At 35.7% G+C, this 27,077-nt stretch overlaps 1 protein-coding gene across 4 annotated transcripts in view; it reads left to right on the top strand.

The window, feature by feature from the left end:
* SWT1 (SWT1 RNA endoribonuclease homolog) overlaps positions 1 to 27,077 on the top strand; it is a 142,315-nt gene that overhangs the window by 11,386 nt on the left and 103,852 nt on the right. For all 4 annotated transcript variants that reach the window (XM_036754557.1, XM_036754558.1, XM_036754559.1 and 1 more), the window contains 7 exons: positions 2,850 to 2,908; positions 6,857 to 7,619; positions 9,996 to 10,055; positions 12,019 to 12,148; positions 14,869 to 14,970; positions 16,287 to 16,475; positions 20,189 to 20,282. In XM_036754557.1, coding sequence (XP_036610452.1) covers positions 2,850 to 2,908; positions 6,857 to 7,619; positions 9,996 to 10,055; positions 12,019 to 12,148; positions 14,869 to 14,970; positions 16,287 to 16,475; positions 20,189 to 20,282 — 1,397 coding nt within the window. The remainder of the gene's footprint in view (positions 1 to 2,849; positions 2,909 to 6,856; positions 7,620 to 9,995; positions 10,056 to 12,018; positions 12,149 to 14,868; positions 14,971 to 16,286; positions 16,476 to 20,188; positions 20,283 to 27,077) is intronic.

Consider the following 27,077-nt stretch of genomic DNA (forward strand, 5'->3'; position numbering starts at 1 on the left):
GTTTTCTTACCATATGCACCATACTTGGAGTTAACACGTTCATTTTTAGTTCTAAGGCTTTGTTCATGTTGATATCCCAACTTGGAAGATCTTTACCTTTTACTTACCCATGCTCACAATTGTATTAAATTAAGATTTGCCACTTATTAGAGGTATGACCTTAGATGAGTCATTTAAGTTCTGAGCTTTCCTTTTCTAAACTATATTTGCATTATGTACTTTATAGGGTCTTTCTGAGAAAAACACTTTATGAATAATAAAGTAATTAGTCATTATTGTTACCCTTCAAAGCCCAGTTCTAGTTCTAATCCATTCCCTTCCCCAGCTACTTAATTTCTCTTTTCTTTTTATGAACTATTATAGTAACAGCGACCTTCTTAGCTGAGAACCTTGCCTCCTATTTCACTGAACAAATATAGGACATTCACCAAAACTTTCCTCTTCTTTCTTCCTCCTCATTTTACATCACTTACATGATGAGTTTAAGATATCTATGGGACATCCAGTTTGAGATGTCCAACAGGCAGTTGCAAATGGAGGTAAGGAGTGAAAGAGAAGAAGGATAGGGTTGCTGAAGTAGATTGCATGAAATCAAGAGCACTAGTGCTGAGCACATAACTTCTCTCTCACTGCCCTCTTCTTCTTTATAAAGAGATGGCAGGAAACAAAGAAAAAAGGGAAAATACTTGATCCATCCATTCCTTCTAGCATTGATTGTCTCCTTCTCTTCCATGGCTAAACTTGAGAAAGCCACCTAGAGGCATGGAGGTGGCACATGGGATAGAGCGTTGAGCCTGGAGTCAAGAAGCCTCAGACATTTACTAGCTATGTGACTCAGGGCAAGTCACTTAACCTCTCTATGCCTCATATTCCTCAGCTATAAAATAGAGAAAATAATAATGATATCTACTTTCCTGGATTGTGGTGAGGATTAAATGAGATAATGTTTGTGAAGCACTTAGCACAGTTCCTGGCACAAGGTAGACACTTAATAAATGCTTGTTTTCTTCTGACTACAATCTGTGCTTTCGCTTCTCTCACTCTCTTCTGAAGTTTCTTCCAGCCTTATTCAACTCAAACTCAATCTCTTAATCACCAAAACTAATGGTCTTTCCTCAGTCTTTATCCTTCTTGCCCTGTCTGTAGCCTTTGACACTGTCACCCTCTTCTTGATATTCCCTCTTCTTTGTGTTTTCATGACATTACTCTTTCCTGTTCTATCCGTGTGACCTTTTCTAAGTCTCCTTTGTTGAATCTGGGTCATGCCTCCTAACCAGAGATGACCTCTAAAGCTCCATCCTGGGCCCTCTTCTCCCTCTATACCATGTCATTTGGTGATCTCTTCAGGGCTCATGAATTCAATTATCATCTCTGTGCTGATGATTCTCAGATCTCTCACTTCTGACCTCCCATCTGTTAGACATCTCAAACTGGATGTCCCATGGAGATCTTAAACTCACCATGACCAAATTGAACTCATTCTCTTTCTCCCCAGGCACTTCCCTCTTTCTAACTTTCCTCTTACAGTTAAAGATACCACCATCCAGTCCTAGGTGTCATCCTGAACTCTTCAATTTTCTTTTCACTCCTTCACATCTAATATGTTATTAAGCCCTGCCAATTCTGCCTTTATAGCATCTCTTGTATATGTCCTCGTCTCCCTTCTGCTGTTTTGGTGCAGGTCCTCATCACTTAATGGCCTGGACTGTTGTAATAACCATTCTAGTACATCTTTCATTCAGTTGCTAAACTGATCTAACTAAAGTGCAGGTCTGACTTTGTCACCTCCTTATTCATTAAACTTTGGAGGGCTGCCTGTTACCAAATGTAAAATCCTCTGTTTGGTTTTTAAAGCCCTTTTTGAACTTGGCCCTTTCCTACCTTTCTAGTGTTTTTATACTTTACGCCTGCCCATGTACTCTATTAACTAGTGACACTTTTTTTTTTTGGAGGGGGGAAGGCAAGACAATTGGGGTTAAGTAACTTGCCCAAGGTCACACAGCTAGTAAGTGTGTCAAGTGTCTGAAGCTGGATTTGAACTCAGGTCCTCTTGACTCCAGGGCCGGTGCTCTACTCAATGTGCCACCTAGCTGCCCCTAATGAGACTATTCTTGCTATTCCTCTCAGAAGACACTCCACCTCCTGACTCTGTGCGTATTTACTGGTTCTTTCTCATGCTTGGAATTCTCTGCTTGCTTATGTCTACCTTCTGCCTTCCCTGGCTTCCTTCATGTTTCAGCTCATATCCTATGTTCTGTAAGAGGCCTTTCTTTGTCACCTCAATTGCTTGTACTTTCTCTCTAGTTTACCTTGTATATAGCTTGTTTGTACATATTTGTTTGCATGTGTTCTCTTTCAGTAGAATATGAGCTCCTTGAGGACAGAGACGGTTTTTGGCTCTCTTTGTATCCCTGGTGCTTAGCAGATTGTTTGGAACATAGAAAGCACTTACTAAATGCTTATTTATTTGGCCATATTCTCTAAGCCAAAAATGGGCTAATGTGGTATGACAGATGAGAGTTATTTAGCAAAGCCTCATTAAATTATTTTAAATAAAAATCACATCTTAAAAGATTCAGAATATATGATCACTTTTCAAAGGATCATTGATATTCATAGAACCAGAAAGAAGCTTAGAGATCATTTAGTGCAAACCTATCATTTTATAGCAGAGAAACTGGCACCTAGAGAAATTGCTGTCACATTGTTTCTTACATTTGTCTTGACCATTCCCAACTCGTCTGTAAGGTCCAAAAGGGGAGGAAACCTTTTTTTAAAAAAATGTTATCTGTGCTTTGCATAGTTTCTGCTCATTTAGTTCTTGCTGATGCATGAATTTCCTTTTTCAGAAATCTGATGATGCAGACACTTTATACTGTGATTCAAAAAGAAGAGAAGACCTTCAAAGGTAAACACCTTATTGTGCTAACATCTTTATACTTTTTTGGTGAAGCACTTGTTATGGATGATGAAGCCCAACATAAATAAAACTAAGAATAGATTTTGAATTTGTATACAATGTGGAAAATCCTTTATTTAGTTTTGGTTGAACTATTTTCTTCAATTTTTGCACATAAATATTGTCTCTGACATTATATAGAAATTCTGTTTGTAATAGCAACTGAATTTTGTTAGCATCATCTTAAACAAGAAGATTTTTAATGCAATAAAATTCCATTAGTTAAATCTAGATTTCATTCATAAGTAATTCGACTTTGTTTCATCGTTACAAAATTTACTAAATGCATTGGTATGGTAATTTAAAAAGTGAATCTATGAAATTTATACTATGACTGTGAGGTCTGTATAAAATTTATACTGGTGATCTTTGTTGAATTGCTTGGTATTAGAAATAGCTAGGAGAACTGATAAGATAGGTATGGAAGATTGTACAGATAGAGAGTTGAGTTGTAATACATGGTTAAAGGATATAAGCAGGCAGTTTTGTAAGGAAGAAATTAAATCGATAGCCATATGAAAAAATGCTCCAAATCATCAGTAATTAGAGAAATGCATATTAAATAATCTCTGAGGTTCTGTCTCCCACTCATTAGATTGACAAAGTTAAGAAAAATGGAAAATGACAAATGCTGAGCTTTGGCAAAACAGGTATGTTAATGCACTGTTGGTAGAGCTGTGAGTTACCTGGCTATTTAGGAAAGCAGTTTGGAACTGGCCAAAAAGTTACTGAACTCTACATACCTTTTGGCCCAGGATTCCCACTATTAGGCTTATAGCTCATCGAGATCAAAGAAAAAAGAAAAGGACCCATATATACAAAAATATTTATAGCAGCTCTTTTTGTGGTGGCTAAGAATTAGAAACTGAGGGATTTCCATCCATTTGAAAGAAACTTGTAAAGACTTATATAAACTGATACAAGAATAAAGTGGGAAAAACCAGAACAGTTTATACAACAATATTTTAATAACAAACAGCTTTGAAAGACTTAGGGACTCTGAGCACTGACCAGTCACAATTCATAAGACTTAGGATAAAACAGCCCAGCTCTTGACAGAGAGGTCATGGGATGCATTCAGAAGGAGACATTTATTTTTGGACATGGCAAATATGAAATTAAAATTTTAATTTGTTTTTAATTTTTTTAAAACAATAATAGACATTTAATGTTTTATTTTTAGCCCAATTACATGTAAAACAGTTTTTAACATTTGTTTTTAATAAATTGTAAACAAAGTAGTTGTCCATTGGCCAGATCATGGCTAAACAAACCTGTACAGGAATGTAATAGTATTGTGCAATAAATTATGACATGTGATGTAATGGAATACCATTGTGCTCTAAAAAATGATGAAAGAGACAATTTCAAAGGAACAATAATCCTTTGTTTGTTTGAATAGATTATAAGGAAGTTTGAGAAATATAAAATTAGTTAAAAATCATGAATGCCGTAAGACTGTAAGTTCTTTGCGGGTGAGGTCCATTTACTAAACTTCCTTGTATGCTTCATTATGACTGACACTATTCTACACATACTATATGCTGAGTAAATACTTGCTGAATTGATGTGGACCTTGAATCATATGAGAATTATGCCCCTAGACCATTAAGAGGTATAGAACTAATAGAACTAGCATTCTGGTGGAAAAAATATATCTGAATAAATTCCCAAAGGTTTCTCCACTATTCTTTATTTGAGACATTTGTCATATAAGATGTATTTCTTATTTAAAAAACTTATTGATATCTTTTTTTTTTTTATATCACCTGCATTCCTGAATATATCCCCTACTTAAGGAGCCATCCTTTGGAACAAGGAATGAAAAAGAAAGAGGAGGCAAAAGCAGTTCGTCAAAACTAACAATTCTTGCAGTCTGTGTAATGAATGATCTATACTCATGATCTCCCATTTCTGCAGAGAAGGAAAGGATATGCCTTTATATCTCTTCTCAATTAAGTTTGGACACTATAATTACATTAGAGCTTCTTTTTTTTTGTTCTTTCCATGTATGTTGTTGTCATTGTGTGCTTTCATAAGTCTTACCTGCTTCTCTTGATTCTTCATATTCTTTGTTTCTTATTGTACAATACTATTACATTTCCGTACAGGTTTGTTTAGTCATGATCTGGTCAATGGACAACTACTTTGTTTATAATTTATGCTAGTAGAAAAAAATGATGGTGTGACCATTTTTTTATATATGGGACCTTTCTGACTCTGACCTCCTTGGAGTATATGCCTATTAATAGGATCTTTGGATCAAAGGTAGTGGACATTTTAACCACAGTTTTAGTTTAATTCTAAATTGTTTTCCAGGATGATTGGGCTGATTCACAGCTCTACTAACACTGTACTAGTGTGCCATTCTTTCTCAAGCCATTCTAGCATTGGGTAAGAAGAAAGGAAGGAAAGAATGAAGGGAAGAAGGAAACAAACATTTACTAAGTGCTTATGATGTGCCGGATAGATGAAGATAATATGAAGTCAAGAGTAGGTCCAGGAGGGGAACAAAGGCTGGCATGGCCCCCTCCGCAGAATGGAGGTCTTAAGAGGAATTCATCAGTGGGAGAGGGGGTATTTCCATCTTTTGTCATCTTTACTAATTTATTAGTTGTCAGGTAAAGTTCCTAATTTATTTTTCTCTGCATTTCTCTCGTTTTTTGGTATTTGGAGTGATCTTTCATATAGTTATTAATAGTTTGTAATTCTTTTGATAACTCTTGGACCATTTATCTCTTAGGGATATTTGGATAGGTGTATATATCAGACTCTTATCAGATATTTGATGAAAATTTTTTTTCCTAGTCAACACCTCTTTTTATCCTAGTTAGTTAATAGAATTCATGCAAAAGCCTTTCAATTAATGTAATCCAGATTATTTTATCTTTTGTGATCATTTCTATTCCTTAATTTTTTGAGAACACTTTCTTATCAGTAACTGAAAAGGACTTCATCTTCATCTGATTCTCTACTTTTGTTTTCTTCTTTATGGTACATAAAATCCATTTTGAGTTTGTCATGGAACAGAGTTTAACATTTTGGTCTAAATCTACTTTTTGCTAAAGTGCTTTCCAATTTTCCCCAGTAGTTCTTGTCAGAGAGGGAGTTCTTTCACAAATAATTTATGTTTTCGGGCTTATTGTACACTGAGTTATTCCTTATCTAGTCTCTTCCCTTTTCTATTTTTTAACCTGTACCAAATTGTTTAAATGATAAGTCCTTTATACTATAATTTGAGATCTGGAAGTACTATTTTACCTTTCATTTCAGTTTTTTTCTTAATTCCTTTGCATTTCTAAGACCTTTTATTCCTCCGAAGAATTTTGTTATTTTGTTTAGTTCCATAAAGTATCACTATGATTTCATTGGCATGGGACAAATTTTATAAATTAATTTAGATATTGTTGTTTTTAATTAAATTGGCATTTATTTTGTTTAGTAGAGGTTTACAATGTTGGATTTTCACTGGTTATAAATACATAGAGTAAACTGCATATTTAGATATTATATGTCTTTGTGAGCGACCATGGGCACATTTAACCTCTCCAAGTTTTAATTTCCTTATCAGTAAAACTGAGATAATAATACCTGTAGTACTTATTTCCCTGATTCGTTGTGAGGGTCAAAAGAAGTAATGCACATGAAGCATTTTATAGGCCTTAAAGTGCTACATGAATGTAAGACATTACAATAGATTGTTATGAATTGGACGTTATCAAATATGTCTACAGTGATTTTGAATTGTTATAATGTTCAATGGAATTTGGTAATATGACTTAATTCTTAATGAATGCATCTTATGTCAGTTTATACTTTATACTATTCCAGTATAAGTTTGAGAATGTCATAGTGTATAAGTAGTCCTATAACTTGATTTTCTGCACTACTTTGTAGGTTGGATGTAGAAACAGGCACTCAAAAGAAGAAACAAAAAATCAGTTCTTTTTCGTCTCAAGAGCCCAATAGACTCGAAAAGAAATCATTTGATGACAGTGAAAGTACTTTTCACAGTCAGTCTTTAAGTAGAAGTGAGAAAGAAATACAGAAGTATGATTTCAAACATGAAGATGTAAAATTGAAAAGTGAGAACAACCGGAGTGATTATGACCTCAAAAGTAGTAATAGCCTCATGTTTACCAAGAATGCACAGTCCAAATCTGAAGCTCCAACAGGTGAAAGGAAATGGCCTCATTATCTTGCTCAAAGGGAAAAGATGAAAGGATTAAAGAAGAGAGAAAAGATGAATAAAGTCAAAAATAATATAGGAAAACCTTCACTAGAGAAGTATGTTAAAGATGAATTTGCCAAGGAATGTAATTCCCAAGCCTTGAGTAAAGAAGCACTTGAACCTGAAAGATCCAGAATCAGTTTCAAAGTTGCCACAAAATCCCGTGGTACTCTTCAAAAAGTGGTAGACGGTAATGTTTTAAATTCTAAATTTCATAAACCAAAGCCTTCATGTGAGAAAAAAGAGAGCCTCCAGAATCCTCCAAGTTTGTCTAGACACAAAGTTAAACATATATCATCATCAGATTCTTCATATAAATCATCTGACTGTAAGTGGAGGGAAAAATGTCATCCTGAGCATTCCAGCCAAAAAAGAAACAATTCACAGCCAGAAGAAACTTTCTTTCCTGCAACAGTATCATTAAAACAGGTGGAGTAAATAGATATTTTGGTCAAAAGAATTTGATAGTAGAGCAAACTTTAAAAGTGGTTCTGTATTGGAGATGTATCCCACTGTGGAAAGTTGATTAAAATGAAAGTTGCTGAGAATTTTCTTGTTTCTAGGCCTCAAACATCATTGCATAATAGATTAAAGTGCGGGGAAAGGAGGGAGCCCACCTGTCCTTTCTTAATTGTGAAGGGGTTGGTTCTTTTGTGCTCTCGTAGGGCTTTTCTTTAGGCTAAAATTTGCTTTTGAAAGGTGCTGATTATTAGAAGGTATGCTCTTAGAGGGAAGGGAGTGTTTTACTTTTATCTTTGTGTCCTCAAACTTTTCACAGCACATAGTAAATACTTTATAAGTGCTTGTTATTGATTAACTGATTTGGTGAAGAAGGTTCCCATCAAATGGTCCTTTTGGCTATTTCACCAATAGCCAACTTCCAGAAAAGGACACAAGATTGAAACAGGAACCCTAGTATCCATTGGCCCCTCTACAGATAAGCTTTCGGTTTTCCAGTGCATTCCCCAAAGTTATAATTTATTTTGGTTTTCCTCTCTCAGTTTCCTAGTTCATTTTCAGAAATGAGTGCTTTTCCAGCTGGATTCAGTTAAATTCAGCAAGCATTTATTAAGCAGTTACTATGTTAGGAGGCACCAGAAGAACAAGAAATGGTTGCTCCCATCAAGGAGCTTAAATTTTCCTGAGGGATACAACATGTAGACATATAAGTAAGTGAAATTTATGTAAGGGTAATTTCAGGGGATGTTAGGGGAAGATCCCTAACAACTAGGGGGATCAGGAAAGGCCTTCTATAGGAGTTGATACCTGAGCTGAGCTTTGAGAGAAGCTACAGATTCTAAGAGGTAGATATGAAGAAAGAGTGCTTTGAAGGCGTAGGGGGAGACAGCAAGTGTATGTGTGTGTGTGTGTGTGTGTACATATATACACATTTATAATACATACAAATACTTGAAAAGTAATTAAAAGTAGATCAGGAGGATGGGCACTAGAAGTTGGAGGGATTTGGAAAGGTCTTTCAGAAGATGGTGTTTGAACTGCTTCTTCAGTGAAGAGCGGGTCTTTGAGGCAGAAGGTAAGGAGAGAGTACCTTCCATGCATCGGTGATGGATCAGTACAGAGGTGGAGAGCCAGCAGATGAGGCATATTTGTGAGGATCAGAGAAAAGTCCAGTTTGCCTGAACCCTGCTGAGTACAGAAAATGTTTCAAATGTCTATTGAAATTGGAAAGACAGGTTGGGGCCAGATTGTAGGCCTTCTAACAATTTAACAAAAGAGCTTATATTTTTCCTAGAAAAAAACAGGAAGCCATTGGAATTGATTGAGTAGGGAAGAATGGTCAGCTCTGTGCTCAAGGAAAGTTACTTTGGCAGCAGTAGATGCACTGAAATGGGTGAAGTCTTGAAGCAAGGAGAAGAGTTAGGAGGCTGTTGGAATAATCTAGTCAAAAGGTGAGGAAGAGCTGATCTAAGGTGGTAGCAGTGTAAGTGGAGAAGAGCTAGAAGAGAGAGATGTCATGAAGGTAGCAATGGCAAGGTTTGGCAACTGCTTACACATACAGGATGACAGAAAGTGAGAAGCTAAGGTCATTGCCAAAATTATGAACCTGGGAATCTGAAAGATGGTACTTTCAACAGAATAAGGGAAGTTTTAAAGGGCGGATAGTTTGGAGGAAAGTTTGACATTGGTTTTGGACATATGTTTGAAATGTCATCTGCATAGAAGTGATAATTGAACTCCTAGGAGTTGAAGACATCAGCAAGAGAAACAGTGTAGAGGGAAAAGAGAAGATGGTCTAGGACAGAATCTTGGGGAACACCTGCAATTATGAGCATGATATAGATAAGAAGTATGGAATGGAGGAAAACACAACATTGTGTCATGAAAACCAGAGAGGAGAGAATATTCAGGAAGAGAGGGTGAAGGATGGCTACTTGGTTGTGAACCTGGGTGATTATAAGGATATTGGTATCTTAAGCCGAAATAGTGAACTTTGGAAGAAGGATTGGTTTTGGGGAAAATGTAATAAGTTCTGTTTTGTATTTGTTGGATTTGAGATTCCTGTAGGATATCCAGGTTGGGATCTCCAGCAGGCAGTTGATAATGTGGGGCTGAAATTCTGGAGAGATATAAAGGTTGGGCCCATAGATTAGGGAGTCATCTGTGTAGAGATGATTGAATCCTATCTCCATTGGAGAGTGTGCAGAAAGAGAAGAGAAGGCCCAGTACAGATTATAGGAGGACACACCTACAATAAAGCCATTGGAAAAATGGCTGGAAAAATGATGTAGTCTTAGAATCTGGCATATCTTTATCATTAACTAATAGAATTAATTTTTATTTTAGAGTTTTGAAGCAACACATTCTTCTAATTCAAGTGATTGTGTTCAGGATACAGATCAAGAGGTTAGTGTTCTACTTATTTACTTCAAATGTATTAAATATAGTTGCTGAATTGAGTTCTTGGTTCATTAGTACTAAAAATGATGTTAATATAATTTTAAGATAAATATGATTCTGTTGTTGCTACATTATAATGGTTGTATATAATTATGTAATATATAATCATTGAGAGTCAGCATTATGTAGTAAAAGGACCTCTGGATTTGCAATCAGAGGACATGGGTCCAGATTCTGCTTTTGTCATTTACTACTTAATTGACCCTAGACAAGTCATTTTACCTCTCTGGGCCTCAGTTTCATCATCTGTAAAATGGTGAGGTTAGACTAAATGGTCTCTAAGGACCCTTCTAGCTCTAGCTCTAAATATACATGTGCTTTATGAACCTATGTAATTTTGTCGCATGGATTCCTTCAAAAACCTTTATTTAGAAAAAATGTTTTAAAACGTTCCTTCATCATCTGATCTTTTGCCTTTATTATTTTAATAGATTACCTGTGTCTTAAGCTTTTACTGTAACATAAATACTGAAAGATATTTCCATTTGTACTTGTAGTTGCAAAAATAAGCATGACATTAGAAGTTTTTAGCTATGTTATCTTAAAAGACAACAAAATGGGGATGTTGCTCTTTGAAATTATGTGCGTGTCTGTCACAGTTGTAGAATATAGGAAGAGGGAAAGCCCCATATATTTCTCCTTTAATTGTCCTCAGTTTAGTCCTGAAATATGATTTAATTATTATATTTACTTAATGGAGTCTTTTTCTTAATCTAATAATTAGGTACATGGGATATTTTTTATTTTTCTCTTAAAAAGTTTCAAACTTCATCAAATTGCTTATTATTTTTGTGGCCCTCCTTATAGTATGAGAAGCATTTTTTTCTGATTTAAACTTATTGTACCTTTTAGCTTCTTTGTTTAGTTTCCATTTAGTTTAATTAATTAGTTTAATTTCCATTAGGAAATTAATTTCCTCAAATTGGTCAGGTCTGAAGATCCAGTTTGTAATCCGGAGTGGTTCTTAAACTTTTTTTTAGTACTCTGAGGAAGAACATCAACCAACTACTTTTAAATATATTAGGATATTAAGGTTTTGAACTTTTTTTCTTCCTGTACTTCCTATACACAGACCTTCTGTCTTGAATATAGATGGTTTTATTAACTTGGAAGTTGTTAACTCAGAATACATTTAAATGTGAATCTTCCTACAATTCATCAAAAAAATAACCTTCACGAATGCAAGATTGAGGAGGCATGGCTAGACAGCAGTTAGTCTGCAAATGATTTGAAAGTTTTAGTGGACTACTAAAATAATGTGAGTTGGTATGATGATTTGGTAGCCAAGAAAGCTAATGTGATCTTGGGCTGCTGTGAAAGAGGCCTGGATGCCAGGAAAAATAAAGTGATAATAATCCTGTTGTCTATAGCCCTTGCCTGACCACATTGGGAGTATTGTGTTCTGTTCTAGGAAGGACATGGATAAGCTTATAGAGTGTTCAGAGGAGGGCAGCCAGCATAATGAAGGCCTTCAAATTCATGCTGTATGAGGATCAGTTGAAGGGATGAGATGTTTCACCTGGGAAGAGAAGACTGGCTGGTAGGGTGGAGGGGGACAGAGATATGAGAACTCTCTTGAAATATTTGAAAGGCTGTCTGTCACCTGGGAGAGGCAGAGAGGTCAAGCCATGTTCTGCTCAATGCCAGAGGGCAGAACTAGGAGCAGTGGGTGCAAGTTGCAAAGGGCTATTTTGGACTTGATGTAAGGAAGTAAATCTTAATAATTAAAATTGTTCATAAGTGGAATGGGCTGTTTTTAATGTAGTGGGTTCCCCTTCACTTGAGGTCTTTAAGCAAAGGCTGGATGACCACATATCTGTTATAGAGGGGATCCCTTTTTCAGGTACAGGTTGGATTAAATGGCCTCTGAGGTCCCTTCCAACTATGAAATTCTGTGATTCTGTGATAGATGCAGATAGTAGAAGAGCTTCATGCTGCTCGTGTGGGGAAAAGTATGGATTTACCTGTGGTGCCAGCTTCTGGAGAGCTGACAAGTATGGAAATTGACTTGACTGAAGATGATGTGCATCCTTTTGTTGGTATGTCCTCTATATTAATGTTGATGGTTTCACCTGGTCTTTTAGCATTTCAGCACATTAACTCACTATTTTGTCTGTGTTAAGATCAGGAGGAAATACTGAGTCCAAAATGTTTGAAAGAAATTGTGCATTTAATAGTCTCCAGTGACAGAATGTAACGTATTCCCAATATTCTGCCATGTCATAATTTGTTATATTCTTCAAGCTACAAGGTAGTTAAGTATAGTTTTTGCTTTCTGATGCAAGATTTTTATTGTAATATACATATCTTTAATTGTACTTCTACTTAATTTGGGTAAGGGATAGTTATCAAAGTTTTCAGTTTTTTCTTCTCAACTGTAATTGTATACTAATGAAGATTTTTTTCTCTGTTAAGGGATTGACTGGATGTAATGTAAATTGTAATGTGTGGAGGAAGTGTCACCTTGAATTTATCCTGGTTATTCAGTCAGGTCTTGTTTATCCTTGGTAATGGGAAAGAATAGTGGTATAAATAATTCCCAAATCATTTGTTGACTTTGGAATGTATATGTTATATTATTTACCTTATTGATTATGTTTAGTTATAACCTGATTTTAGTATTAGCTTTTTATTGATATATACAGAAACTGATGATAGAATAAGTTGGCTTAAAAGCATGATAAGTGACAAGGAAGTCCATTTAATTCAACAAACATAAGTATCTACGGTAGGTAAAACACTGTGATAGTTGTGAGGAGAGACGAAATTTTAAATAAGAAAGCGTGTTTGTTGCTCTCATAGACTTTATAGTATAGAAGACAAATAAGATAAATAGCTAACTCTAATATGTAAATAGTATGTGTTCAGTTCACTACAGAGTTACAGGGCAGTTGAAGGCAGAGGCATAGAGCTGTTATCAACAGGACACATTGGGAAAGTTTCACAGAGAACATGGAATTTGTGTTGGGCTTTAAAGGATGACTGTTCAGTTGGTGAATAGGGGGAGCAGAAACATTCCAGGAGAAGGGGATAGCATGAGCAAAGACATGGAAGCAAGAAAGAGTTGGATTTGTTTGAGGGATTGGCTGTAGTTATTGAGAGACTATGTAGTTTGACTGGAGTGAGGAGTCCATTTAGGGGTATAATGTGAGATGAAGCTGGAAAGATAGGTTGGTGCCAAATTGTTGAGGTCCTTGAGTATAGGCAAAGGAATTTGAATTTTATGCAGTAGGGAATAGGGAGCTAGTGAAGATTGTTAGCTGAGGAATGACTTGACCAGATCTTTGTATAAGGCAGTGACCTAACTAGTGGGTGCAAAATTTGGAGATAGGAAGACTTGTTTGGAGACTATTGCAGTAGTCTGTGCAGGTGGTAAAGAAGGCATATGTTAGGGTCATTGCTGTGAGAATAATGAGGCAGCAGTAGTAAGAGATGTGGAACTTTAAGTGACAGTATAGGACCACATATGAGAGTTATGGTATAGGAAAGAATAGAAGGCCACTGAAGTTTTGGAACTGGGAGACTGAGTGAATGCAGAAGCTCCTAACAAGACAGTAGAATTGTAAGGAGTAGCAGGATTTGGGTGAAAATTGATAAACTTGGTTTTGGACTTTTGAGCTTGAGGTGCCTGTGAGAAATCAAGATGGAGATGTCCTCTAGGCAGTTGAAGCTTTGTTATATATTTGCATCTCAGATAAGAATCTGGCTTTGAGATTTGTATTTAAGAACTTTCTTTTAAAAATGGCAGACGATGTCATGGAAGTGAATGAGGTTGCCAAGGGGGAAAGAAGATAAAGGTAATAAGAGGGCTAAAGACAAGACCTTAAAGAGCATTTATTAAAGAGTATAAAAGAGAATGAGCAAACTGTGAGAGAAACTGAAAAAGAATATTTATGAAGTAGGAGGAGGACCAGGAGACAGTAGTAGTCTAATGCCAATGAAGGATAAGAGTACCTAATAAAGAAGGGTCAGCAAAGGAGAATGCCAAGAGAATATGGACTAGGAAATGGCTGCTGGGATTTGCCTTTTAGGATGTCACTGATGTCTTTGGAGAGAGCAGTCTAGCAGCGTGTGAGATGCAAACTAATTCAGTTCAAAAGCATTTATTAAGCACCTTGTATCTTCAAGGCACTGGCTTAGGGTTATAGAAAGAAAAATGAAAATCAGACCCTGACCTTGAGTCACAGAGGTCTTATAGCAAAGGGACTGAAGAGAAGGGATGGTGAAGATGTGGAGGTATTGAGTATGGACTTTTTTCCCCCAGAAGTTTGGCAGTGATGGGGAGGCAGGAGGAGAGGAATGACAGCTGGATAATTCAGAAAGGTCAAGGGAAGGCCTTTTTTTTTCATACTGGGAGGAATTGAGAAAGTTTCTTAAGCATATGGGAAAGAGCCAGTGGTGAAGAAGAGCTTGATATGCATGAGAGAAGTGGGAGTGATTGGTAGAACGGGTCATGAACAGGTTCGGAGGGAATAGAATCAGAGGTACAGGTGAAGAGTAGGGATACTTTTCAGTCTTGGGTTTGAGATTTTCCATGAGTATTATTATTATTATTATTTTAGATATGAGTATTATTAAAGCAAATGGTGAGTAATTGGGCATTGATTTCAATGAAATCAATGTCTTGTTAAGATGGAAGATGTATTTCTGGAAAATTACATGTTTTTGGTTAAATTTAGCAAGTAGAATCTTATACATTATATAAAACCTCAAGAATAATATAATCTTAAAATATTGTGTGCCTTTTTCTTCCATTCAGAGAATACTGCTTCAGATACAAAACTTTTAATTGTAATTGACACAAATATTCTTATGAATCATCTCAAGTTTCTTGGAATTTTGAAGACAATGGATGTCCCAGGTATTCATAAAGATATTTTCTGATTCTTACTAGAGCATATCTGACATATCACTAGAGATCACAGGATCAAAATTCATATTTTGTGTTGTGCTTCAGGGTTTACAAAGCACCTTACTCAACAATCCCTTTGAGGTAGGGGGTACAAGTATTATTCCTTTTTTACAAAACAAGGAAACTGGAGCCCAGAAAGGCTTAACAGGGATTTCCTTCTGATTATTCAACTAAGAAGCATTAGAGTCAAGACTCAAACTGAGGTCATCTGAAATCTTATTCTGAATATTTCTTTGTGTCACACTACTTCCCTTCAATTATGAACTTGTAGGCTTCCCAAAGAAGGATAAAGTGCTTTCTGATGCTTGCTGAACTAATTCTAGCTAGTAAATCCTAAACTTACTATTCCATTAAGAGAGGATCTTCAAAAGTTGACTTAGCCACATAAAATCTCACTCTATTTCCTTTTTGTAAAAAAAAGATATTTCTAACATTCATTTTTGAAAATTTTTAATTCCAAATTCTCTTTCTCCATCAAGCCCCTCCCCTGTCCAGTGAGAAGGCAAGCAGTATATCATATATATGTGTGAAGTCATACAAAACATATTTTATATTAACCATATCACAAAAAACAACAACAAACAAAAAAAATAAACTCAAACTTATGCTTAGATCTGCACTCTGAATTCATCAGTTTGCTCTCCGGAGTTAGATAGCATTTTTCCTTGTGAGTACTTTAGAATTGTCTTGGATTGTTGTATTGATCACAGTTGCTAAGTCTTCCCCAATTGATCAGGATTACAGTATTGCTGTTACTGTGTACAGTGTTCTCCTGGTTTGTCTCACTTCACTATGCATTAGTTTGTATAAGACTTCAGGTTTTCCAAAACCATCCTTCTCATTTCTTATAGTACAATAGTATCCCATTGTGATCAGATACCACAACTTGTTCATCCGTTTCTCAATTGATGGGCATCCTCTCAATTACCAGTTTTTTGCCAACATAAAAAGAGCTACCTGCTAGAGATATTTTTCTACATGTGGTTTTTTTTTTTCTTTTTTTTTTTTGATCTCTTTGGGATACGGACTTACTAGTGGTATTGCTGGATCAAAGGGTGTGCAGTTTTATAGCCCTTTGTGTATAGTTCACTCTCCTATACTCTTTTTAAACCTATTTGACATTTACATTTGCTGTGTAGATAGTTAACCTCAACTAAATTATAAGCTTGATGGTAAGGAAGATGTCTTACATTTCTTTATAAAATGCCTAGTACAGATGTCAACTTATATATTTCTTGATTTAATAAGAGACTTGAATTTTCCAGGCTTCGATAGACTTGTATTGATAATTCCCTGGGTGGTTGTGCAAGAACTAGATCGTATGAAAGCAGGGAAATTACTACAGCATGCACAGCACAAAGCTATAGCTGCAGTCCATTTTATCAATGACAGTCTCAGAAGTCAAGATGGAAAGCTGTGGGGTCAATCTATTCAACTTGCTTCTCAAAAACTTTGTAAGTACCACATGGAAAATTGAATGGGGTGTGGGTGCCGTATATTCTATCCAGTCTAAAAATGTCCTTGGGATAAAGAGGAATGGTTCAAAAACTTAATTTTCCTTTAAAATTGATGTAAGAAATGATTCTTTCACAACAAAGTTCAACAAAAATTAAATTTTTAATTTTAATTTTTATTTCTCAGTCTGTGTCATTACTACAAAAAGTGAAATAGAGATTCAGTAAGAATTTTTGTGCTTTATAGCTGTCATTTTGCATTTCTTTTTAAAATTGCTACATAATACTGGTGTTGGGTGACAAGGCTATTCTGTATTTTCTTTATTGTCTTTCTTTTATGTGTTTCTCTCAGATTGTGAACTTGTTGAGAGCAGAAACTGTCTCAGTTTTTCTTTTTGCACCCCCAGTGCTTAGTATGGTGCTTAGTACATAGGAAGTTCTTAACAAATGTTTTTTCATTCATTCATTCATTCATTCATAACAGGTTTTGACTGTATGTAGTTATTGGTAGGTATTTGTTTGAGTGTGTAATAATGAAGTGTTGTATAAATTTTCCACATTTTTTTCTCCTTTAATTTCTTATATAAATTAGAATTTTTAGGTAAGTTGTAAAAGGCACATAGAACACCCATAAATACTGATGTCCACACCAAATTAAAATACGTATTTTTCTGGTGTTTTGTTTGATTCTCTAAAAGAATTTTTTTTTTCATGGCTCAATTAATGGATCTTTTTGAAAAATATTCATCAAGATGTGATAGTTTATGAGTCTATTGCAGTATAATTTTACCATATGTCCTTACTTTAACATAGAAAAGAGTTTAATTAGAGATATTTGGTCCTTAAGTCTTAGGGTCAGGAAGAAGGTTATTACTGTTCATTTTGGGGAAAACTTATGTGAGTTCTCTAAAGAGAACCACTGTAGAATGAACCTAAAATGCTATTAAATTGGACCTGTTTAAAGAAGTTATCTATATAGTTCATAATTGAGAACCATAAATAGCAATATCTTAGAAATGCCTGAGGTATAATGGATTAGTTGCTTAGAAGTCTACTTTTTCTTAACATTCTGGATGTGTATTGATACAGTCCTTTAAGATTTACAAAGCTCTCTTCTTCAGACAGTCTCTGTGAAATAGCTAGTACACAATTATCATCTCCATTTTATGGATGAGAAAACTGTGGCACAGGGAGGTTAAATAATTGTCCTCTAGGTAGTGAGTGTTGCCTAGCTGACTCAGGTTACTGACTCTAAGACCAGTACTCCTTCTCTTATCTGCATATGCCCCTGATATTTTTTTAAAATGATTTTTAATTTCACTAGTTTAGTACTCTTGGCTCTTATATCTATGCTATTTTGATATGTAGACTTAGGAGTCCTAGTAAAGGCTTCAAAAAGTTTTTCTTTATTGCTTCTAATTTGGGAATGTCTTTTTTTATTATTAATTTATTTATTTTTAGTTTTCAACATTTACTTCCATAAGCTTTTGAGTTTTAAATTTTCTCCACTTCCCTTCTCTCCCGTCTCCCCAAGATAGCATGCAATCTGATGTAGGCTTTACATATACATTCCTGTTAGACATATTGAATTAGGAAGAATGAGAGGAACTGTGACAAAGAAAAAGAAAACAAAAAAAAGAGAGCAAATACTATGCTATGATTCAGCCTCCATAGTTCTTTCTCTGGATGTGGATAGCATTTTCCATCATGAGTCTTTGGGAGTTGTTTTAGATGCTGGCATTGCTGAGAAGACCTAAGTCTGTCGAAGTTAGTGATTGCACAATGTGGCTGTTCCTGTGTACAGTGTTCTCTTGGTTCTGCTCACTTCACTCAGCATCAGTTCATATAAATCTTTTCAGGTTTTTCTGAAGCCCACCTGCTCATCATTTCTTTTAGCACAATGGTATTCCATTACATTCATATATCACAATTTGTTCAGCCATTCCCCACTTGATGGGTGTGAGGATGTCTTTTTTTCAGACCTATATTTCACTTCCATTTGACTGCTGTTTTTTATGGTAACTTTTTTGATTTTCTTCCATTGAAGTAATAGTCTGGTAACTCATTACAGTGTGGAGGTCATGCTGGGTTCTCAAAGTCCATGCTAGGAGAGCATAAACTTTAGCAAGATATGTCTCTGGCAACAAATTTTGTAACTGTCATTCAAGGACCACTTGGAGATTTTTTCAGTAGAAGGATGACCTTTAAAGAATGAATTTTTGTTGGCTAGAGCAACTCTTCAAAGCATGTTAGCAAGGGGTTATAATCTGTATGGATGGAGGGAATACTGACACTGATGAAATAATAGATTTTTTGATGTATAAGTAAAGTATTTAGTAGCCATTGTAAGTTGCTGAAATTTCTTATTTGTAATAGTTGTTTTTCATAGTTTTCTGTGCCTCATATATAGTTTTATATGTTCCTGTGAATGTTATGTCTTGAAGATTCCTTTAGTGTTCACATCTAACTTAATTCATATAGAACTCAGCATATAATGCCTTTTGTTGACAGTGATAATGATGGTCAGTCATCTTCTCTAACATCTGCTTTGGCTTGGGGTCAACAGAGCCACAAATGTGCATGGATAGATTTTAGGAAGTTATCTTTATTTTCACTCAGCTTTAGTTGAAATCTAGGATTTCCATCACTTGTTTAAAAATATTGTTCTAAGAAGTAGTGCATAAGTTTCATCAGTCAGCCAGAGAACTTCACTAGGCAATAAAATGTTAAGAACTTTTGCTCCAAAAATAGTTTTAGCTCCTTTAAATTATAGAATAAGATAATATTTTGTTTTTCTTGCTGGTAAGTTGAGCTTCTCATTAGAAAAACCTCATTTGGGGAATTGGCAGATTTAAAGTAAAATTATTTATTGGGACCAAGGCAAGAGCAATTGTTACAGGATCCTTAAATGTTGGGGTTGAAAGGAATCACAAAAGCTGTTCAGCCTAACCTGTGCCTCTCCTTGAAAATAAGTTAATCCAGCCTCTTATTGAAGACATCTAGTGATGAGACTTATTCTTCCCTGAGGCAGTCTGTTCCATTTTGGGGGCAGCTCTAATTGTTGAAAAGTTTTTCATCCTCTTGAATTGAAATCAACCCCTTTCGAACTTCTGCCTGTTGACCAGTTTGCCCCCTCCCTCCCTTTTTGCGAATAAGGAATTAAATCCTTGAGCTGTTTATTGATTTGCTTAAGGTCCAGTGTTATTTTTCACCAAATTACACTTGAAACCAATCTTGTGCCAAATTTCACCAAATTACACTTGAAGCCAATCTTTATTTCATGAGGGTTTTCTCATTGTTTATGAGTCAGTGAAGCTTTGTGAATCCCGAAACATTAATGATTGTGGGAACTGTGAAATGTGCACAGTATAGTGGGAAAATATAGTTTGGAAATCAGGGAACATAGATTCTATTTTAGCTTAACAGCCGTGGGACAGAGGGCAGGTCAGTTCACCTCACTGGAATTTATTTTCCTCATCCGTAATAAGGAGTCGATTGAGATGGTCTCTAAGATCTCTTCCAGACCTGCCGTTTTGTGTTTTCTGTGTTGATCCGATCACATATGTCCTGAGGTACGTGTTAACTAGACTATGTACAGAAACCCCAGTGCATTTTATTCCTTCCTTTCCTCTTCCTTTCATTTAAAGACTTTTCATCTGTACTGTTAGGATTTTTAGTATATTAATTGATTTTTGCTTTTGCTCAATTGGCAGATGGATTGAGTGATGAAAACAATGATGACCGAGTCCTGAAATGCTGCCTTCAGTATCAGAATTTATTTCCTTGTGCTGTTGTCATATTGTGCACGTGAGTTCCCTGAACAATTCACCCTTTTCAGTATAAAACTGCAGTAATTGAATGAAGTGAAAGAATGAGAGAAAGAAAGATAATTTCTTCATTTCCAGATCTATACTCTTCCCCTTATCCAGCTCACCCTCTAATAGTCTTTGGAAGACAGTCTGATGTTCAACTTGGTCTATTTCTTTCAGAAATCATGATCATCATGACTTGTTAATTTCCCCCAACCTCCAGTGGGTATATCCTTTTTGTTCTTTTACTTTAGATTTAAATACTAAAACTTAAATATGCAATAGAGAAAAGAAAAAGAAACATTATAAACTTAAATATTAAAACTTAAATACAAAATAAGAAAAGAAAGAAAAGCATGTCATGTGCACAGCAGAACATAAAAGAGGATTCAAAATATATACTACTAAATTTCCATTTCAAGAAAGCCTATATAATAAATACTGCATGTTGTGTTGAGAGCTGTCCATCTTTGATTCTTTGTAAATTTTTTTTTGATCTTTGGACTGTGCACTTTTTACTTGGTTCTCTTTTCCCCCCCTTCCACCTCCTTTCCCCACCCTAACCCTTAACCCTAACCCTCCCACCCTGAAGATTACAATTAAGCCAGGGTATAGTTATAGATACATACGTACACATCTATATGTATACACATACAGATATATATATACATATACACATGTACATACTTACATACATAGACATATATTTTCCCTAACAAATTCTGCTCCTGATCTTTGTTTTTATGTTTGTGCATATCTCTGATTTCCCATCTCTCTTGACTGCTTCTGCCTGCTACCTTGCCCTCCTATTATGTAACCTAACCCCCCCCCCACCAGGATCCCTCCCTTATCCTCTCATTACTATAAATCTAAACACCCTTCTCTACCCCCCTTTAACCTATTCCCTCACCCTCCCCTCTAGAGATTGTGCCCTTATCCTTCCCCCTCCCTATTCCTTTAACTTTTTATTTCTTTCTGAATTTAGAAGACTTTTATACTCTTCTAGATTTATATATGTATTGTTCCCTCCTGAACCCTTTCCCGACGAAAATAGGTTTCCAGAACTAACAGATCTCCTCTCCTACCTAATTCCTCTGTGTTGGTTCTTTCTCTTGCACCTCATTTGTATAAGACAATCACTCTTTTTGTCTGTTCCTAAACGATTTTACTTTTTAAAGTCATATCATACTCCAGTCTGCCCCAATCTTTCTCACAAACTACTCAACTATTAATAATAATCTTAGACATACGTTTTACATTTTACATAAATGAGAGGTAAATAGTCTGTCATTAGTGAGTCCCTTGTAATTAGTCTTTGGTATGTATCTTATGTTTCTCCTGGCTCTTGTATGTCAAATCTTCTGTTAAGTTCAAGTTTTTTTTTAAACAAATTTATTTATTTTAGTTTTCAACATTCACTTACATAGGTTTTAAATTTTTTCCACCTCACTCCCCTCCCCCCTTCTCAAGATGGCATGTAATCCGACATAGGCTCTACATATACATATTTTCACATTAGTTATGTTGTATAGAAGAATTAGAATGAATGGGAGGAGCCATGAGAAAGAAAAAACAAAACAAAAAGGAGAGGAAAATAGTATGCTTCCATCTGCATTCAGACTGTATATTTCTTTCTCTGGATATCAACAGCATTTTCCATCATGAGCCCTTTGGAATTGTCTTGCATCATTGTATTACTGAGAAGAGCTAAGTATTAAAGTTGGTCAGTACAAAATGTTGCTGTCACTGTGTACAAATGTTCTCCTGGTTCTGCTCATTTCATTCAGCATCAGATTATGTAAACCTTTCCAGGTTTTTCTGAAGTTCAGCTGCTCATCATTTCTTATAGCATAATAGTATTCCATTACATTCATATGCCACAACTTGTTCAGCCATTCCCCAATTGATGGGGATCCCCTCAATTTCCAATTCTTTGCTATCACAAAAAGAGTAAATATTTTTGAACATGTGGGTCCTTTCCCTTTTTTATGATCTCTTAGGGATACAGCCCTAGCAGTGGTATTGCTAGATCAAAGAGTATGCACATTTTTATTGCCCTTTGGGCATAATTTGAAATTGCTCTCCAGAATGGTTGGATCAGATCACAAGTCCACCAATAATAAATAGGTGTTCCAATTTTCCTACATCTTCTCCAATATTTATAATTTCCCTGTTTTGTCATGTTAGCCAATCTGATAGGTGTGATGTGGTACCTAAGAGTTGTTTTGATTTGCATTTCTCTGATCAATAGTGATTTAGAACATTTTTTCATATGACTATAGATAGCTTTAATTTCTTCCTCTGAAAATTGCCTGTTCATATCCTTTGACCATTTATCAATTAGAGTATGACTTGTATTCTTATAAATTTGATTCAGTTCTCTATATATTTGAGAAATGAGGCCTTTATCAGAGACACTGGTTGTAAAAATTCTTTCCCAGTTTTCTGCTTACCTCCTAATCTTGGTTGCATTGGCTTTGTTTGTGCAAAAACTTTTCAATTTAATGTAATCAAAATTATCCATTCTGTATTTCATAATGTTCTCTATCACGTTTGGTCATAAATTCCTCCATGAATCTGACAGGTAAACTATTCTTTACTTCCCTAATTTGCTTATAGTGTCTAAATTGTATACCTTTTTGGACTTTTTTTTGGTACACATTTTTTTTTAATGACGTCCTGAACGTCTGCCAGGATATTATGTGTCCATTTTTAAAAATTCAGGATTATGCTTAACTTTGCTGGGTATGATATTCTCGGCTGGACCTCCAGTTTTTTTGCTCTTCTCTCTCTCTCTCTCTCTCTCTCTCTCTCTCTCTCTCTCTCTCTCTCTCCCTCTCTCTCTCTCTCTCTCTCCATATATATATATAGTGTTACAAGACCTGTGGTCTTATTACTGTCACTGCTGCTAGGTGATTCTAATTGTGGCACCACCATATTTAAATTGTTTTCTTCTTGTTGCTTGTAATATTTTATCCTTCAGCTGCGGGTTTTGGGATTTGACTATAATATAACTGTGGGTTTTCCACACAAGATCTCTCTCAGGTGGTGATCAGTGGATTTTTCTCTATTTCTGTTTTCCCTTCTTATTCTAATGCTTCAAGACAATTTTCTTTATTTCTGGTATTATTGTGTCAAGATTCTTTTTTTTGATCATAGCTTTCAGGTAGTCCGATTATTCTTATCTTTTCTCTTCTTGATCTGTTCTCCAGATTAGTTGTTTTTCTGTTTCACTTTCTCTTCTATTTTTTCCATTCTTTATGTTTTGTTTTGCTTTGTTTCCTTTTCCATTTGGCTAATTCTGCCTTTCAAGGCATTCTTCTCCTAATTTGCTTTTTGGAGCTCTTTTGCCATTTGAGTTAGTCTATTTTTTAAGGTGTTATTTTCTGCAGTATTTTTTTGGGTCTCCTTTAGCAAGTGGTTTTCTTGCATCACTCTCATTTCTCTTCCCAGGTTTTCCTCTACTTCTCTTACTTGCTTTTCCAAAGCCTTTTTGAGCTCTTCCATGGCCTAAGCCCAGTTCATGTTTTTCTTGGAGGCTTTTGATGTAGGCTCTTTGACTTTGTTGACTTCTTCTGACTGTATATTTTGGTCTTCTTTGTCACCAAAGAAAGATTCCAAAGTCTGAGTCTGAATCTGAGTTTGTTTTCGCTGCCTGTTCATGTTTCCAGCCAACTGCTTGACCCTTGAATTTTTTGTGGGGTCTACTGCATGTAGAGTAGAGAATACTTTGTCCCAAGCTTGAGGGGCTACGCTGCTTTTTTCAGAGCTACTTTTCCCAGCAAGCTCTGCCGCAACAGCACTCCTTCTCCTCCAAGAACCACCAACCAGGATTGTGGCCCAGATCTAGGCAGGGCAAAGCAGGCTTTGCACTCCTGCTCTGATCTGCCACTTAATTCCTCCCACCAGGTGGGCCTGGGGCAGGAAGCAACTGCAGCTGTAGCTCTGGAAGCAGCCTCAGAGCTGCACCACCTCCGCCATCCCTGGGGCAGTGGTCGACAGTGAACTCCTTTCACTCTTGTCCCAGAAGCTTTTCCCGCTAATCTTCTCTGTTGTCTTTGGCGTTTGTGGGTTGAGAAGTCTGGTAATTGCCACTGCTCACTGATTCAGGGTGCTACGCCTGTTCTGCCTGGCTCCTGGTCTGGTTGGTTCTGGCGCGGCCCACGCTGGGCTCTGCTCCATGCAATAGACCCTTCCCAGCAACCATCCAGGCTGTCCTGGGCTGGAGCCCTGATTCCCTCAGTGAGTTCTCCAGCTCTAGAATTTGTTTAGAGCCATTTTTTATAGGTGTTTGGAGTTACCTGGGGGGAGCTTAAGCAAGTCCCTGCTTGCCAGCCACCATCTTGGCTCTGCCCCCCTTCAGTAGCTCTTTCAAGTCACTTCTGTGTTATTGTTTACTGTATGCTGTCTGTACAACTGTCTGTAGCAATGTTGTTTAATAGTCCTACTTTTTCTTCTGTGGTTCTTTGCCATGACTGCTAGCTGCCATTGGTTAGTAGTTCTGTTTGGTATACTCTGTCAAATGCTGTAAAAGCATGGATTTGTGATGATTCTAGGAGATGCCATCCTTTTTGAATTACTCTATTTTGGTATTATTGGTCTGCTAATTAGTTCATGCCCTCAACCTCAAAAAGTCCTTTGTGGAATTCTAGTCTAAATGTGCCCATCTCTTCTTCAAAGTAATTTGAGATTTTGGTTCTACCTTCTGCCGTCTATTTGCTACTAGATATAATTTCCAGAGTTGTTCTGCAGTGAAGATTTTTAGTGAGTCTGGTCTTTAACTTTCCCTTTTGTAGTTCCTCAATTCATTCTTATTTTTTTGTAATCTAGGCTTAGGAACAAAATTATTTTTTAAAAACTGATTGACTAAAGGTTACATAGTTATTTGGCTTGGTCTGATGGTGCCTCTTAAAAAACTGTTTTCAGTTTTGTTATGATACAGTATTGGCATATAATGAAGACATGTGTGTTTTCATTTGTTCCAGTGTTCTGTTTTACCTTCTTGTATTTCTAGAACACAAGGGACGATTATTCATTTTGCTCTTATTGTCATTCTGATCATCGCTATGGTTTTGGGTAAGCTTAGATTTATGGTAAAAGTTTCATCACATTGGCTGGGATACTACCCCACTCACAAGTATTCCCAAAACCTAGCACCTTTTCTGGCATTTGCTTTGTGTTGCTCTCCCTTTCCTTTATCTACCCTCCTTATGCATGTTGAGTTGGTCTTTGAGAAATTTCTAATAATAACAATTATTATCGTGTACATTGGTGGTCTTAGGAGAAATGAAATAAACCAGAAAGAAAGCAATAGGTGTTGACAAAGGAAAATATATGGCTAATTCCTGGGATTTGATAAAAGGAAGAAAAATGGGGATGATTGGAGCTAGCTCAGAACCAAGAAAAGTCCCTGTATTTTTATACTTGTGAATTGTCTTGCAACCTTAACTACCATTTATGACATTTTAAAGGGAAAATGTGTTCAGCTGCACTTATTTTACAATCAAACTTTGGAAACATAAATTGAAAGCTATTCTATAATAAGCAAATTCTACTAAGATTATTTGATCTTGGGGCAGTAATTCTCTTGTTGAATACCTTGTAATTATGTTTTAGTTGGTTTAATTTTGCTCCTGTTTTCACGAATGAATCTTTGGTAAACAAGAAGAAAACAAGTTTAGATAGGTGGAACCATTTCCAATTAATAACTTAAATTTACATTTATATAACCCTTTAAATATCACAAAATTATTAAAACAACCCTATGGGTTTCATGGTTCATGTTTTATCATCTCCATGAAGGTAAAGAAAATGAGATTCAGAAAGGTTAATGACTTGCTTTGGTATTCACACCACCTCCCTCCAGGTCTAAAACTATTTCTTCTATACAGTTTTTTTCTTTAAATGAAATCATCTGTAGGATATTATTTTATTTCTTAACTGTCTTTTTCTTATCAACAAACATTTATTGAATGCCTACAGTGTCTAAGGAACTGCCATGGGCATTTCTTTGTGCATGTTGAAGAAGAAAGGTTAACCTAAAGTATGGTTTTGGGAGCCAGAGAAGCAGTTTTAAGTTATGAATTTTAGTCAGAGTTTCATTCCCAAATTGGATATTTAAATATTAAGAGATTGTACTTCTTTATCAGAAAGGCATAGAAATTGAATAGCTTTTGAGATTCTCATATGCAGCGGGCTTTTTCAGTGCGAAGTATTACCATTTTGCTTATCTTGGAGGAAACTGATGTTTTCATTTTGAAAATGAAGTAACATTAATAATTGATTTCTGTAAGATATATTCATTATTAATTTTAAGCCTAGTCAAATTTTGTTATTCTACAGTTGTTTTTGGTACATGCTAAAATCTGAAATAGGTAGTCAGTATCATTTATTAAGCCATTTAAAATTCCATTAATGAAAATAGTAACCTAAAATCTAAAATTTTTAGATATTTATTTAATTCTCACCCTTATGCCCAGTTACCATTTTAATAAGTAAAAATTTCAAGGGGAAAAAGGAAGAATGTGGAAAAATACAGTAATGATGTAAATAATATTAATGTATTTATTTTCAAAAACCTTTTAAAATTTAAAGTCATTCTGTTTTCAGTTTAATCCATTTGAAAAGCTGCTATTGGTTTGGAATGTTAGATGAAACCTTGGGAGGCAGTTTGGTGTAATTTGGAGACTTAACTCTATGAAAGAAGGGCAAACCTGGTTTTCCTATTCCTAGTTTAGCCACTGAATTTATACGTGGCTTATTTTTAAATGTTGTGGCTTTTAAAAACTCTTAC

The sequence above is a fragment of the Trichosurus vulpecula genome, chromosome 4 (assembly GCF_011100635.1).
Source record: "Trichosurus vulpecula isolate mTriVul1 chromosome 4, mTriVul1.pri, whole genome shotgun sequence".
NCBI classification, from domain to species: domain Eukaryota; kingdom Metazoa; phylum Chordata; class Mammalia; order Diprotodontia; family Phalangeridae; genus Trichosurus; species Trichosurus vulpecula.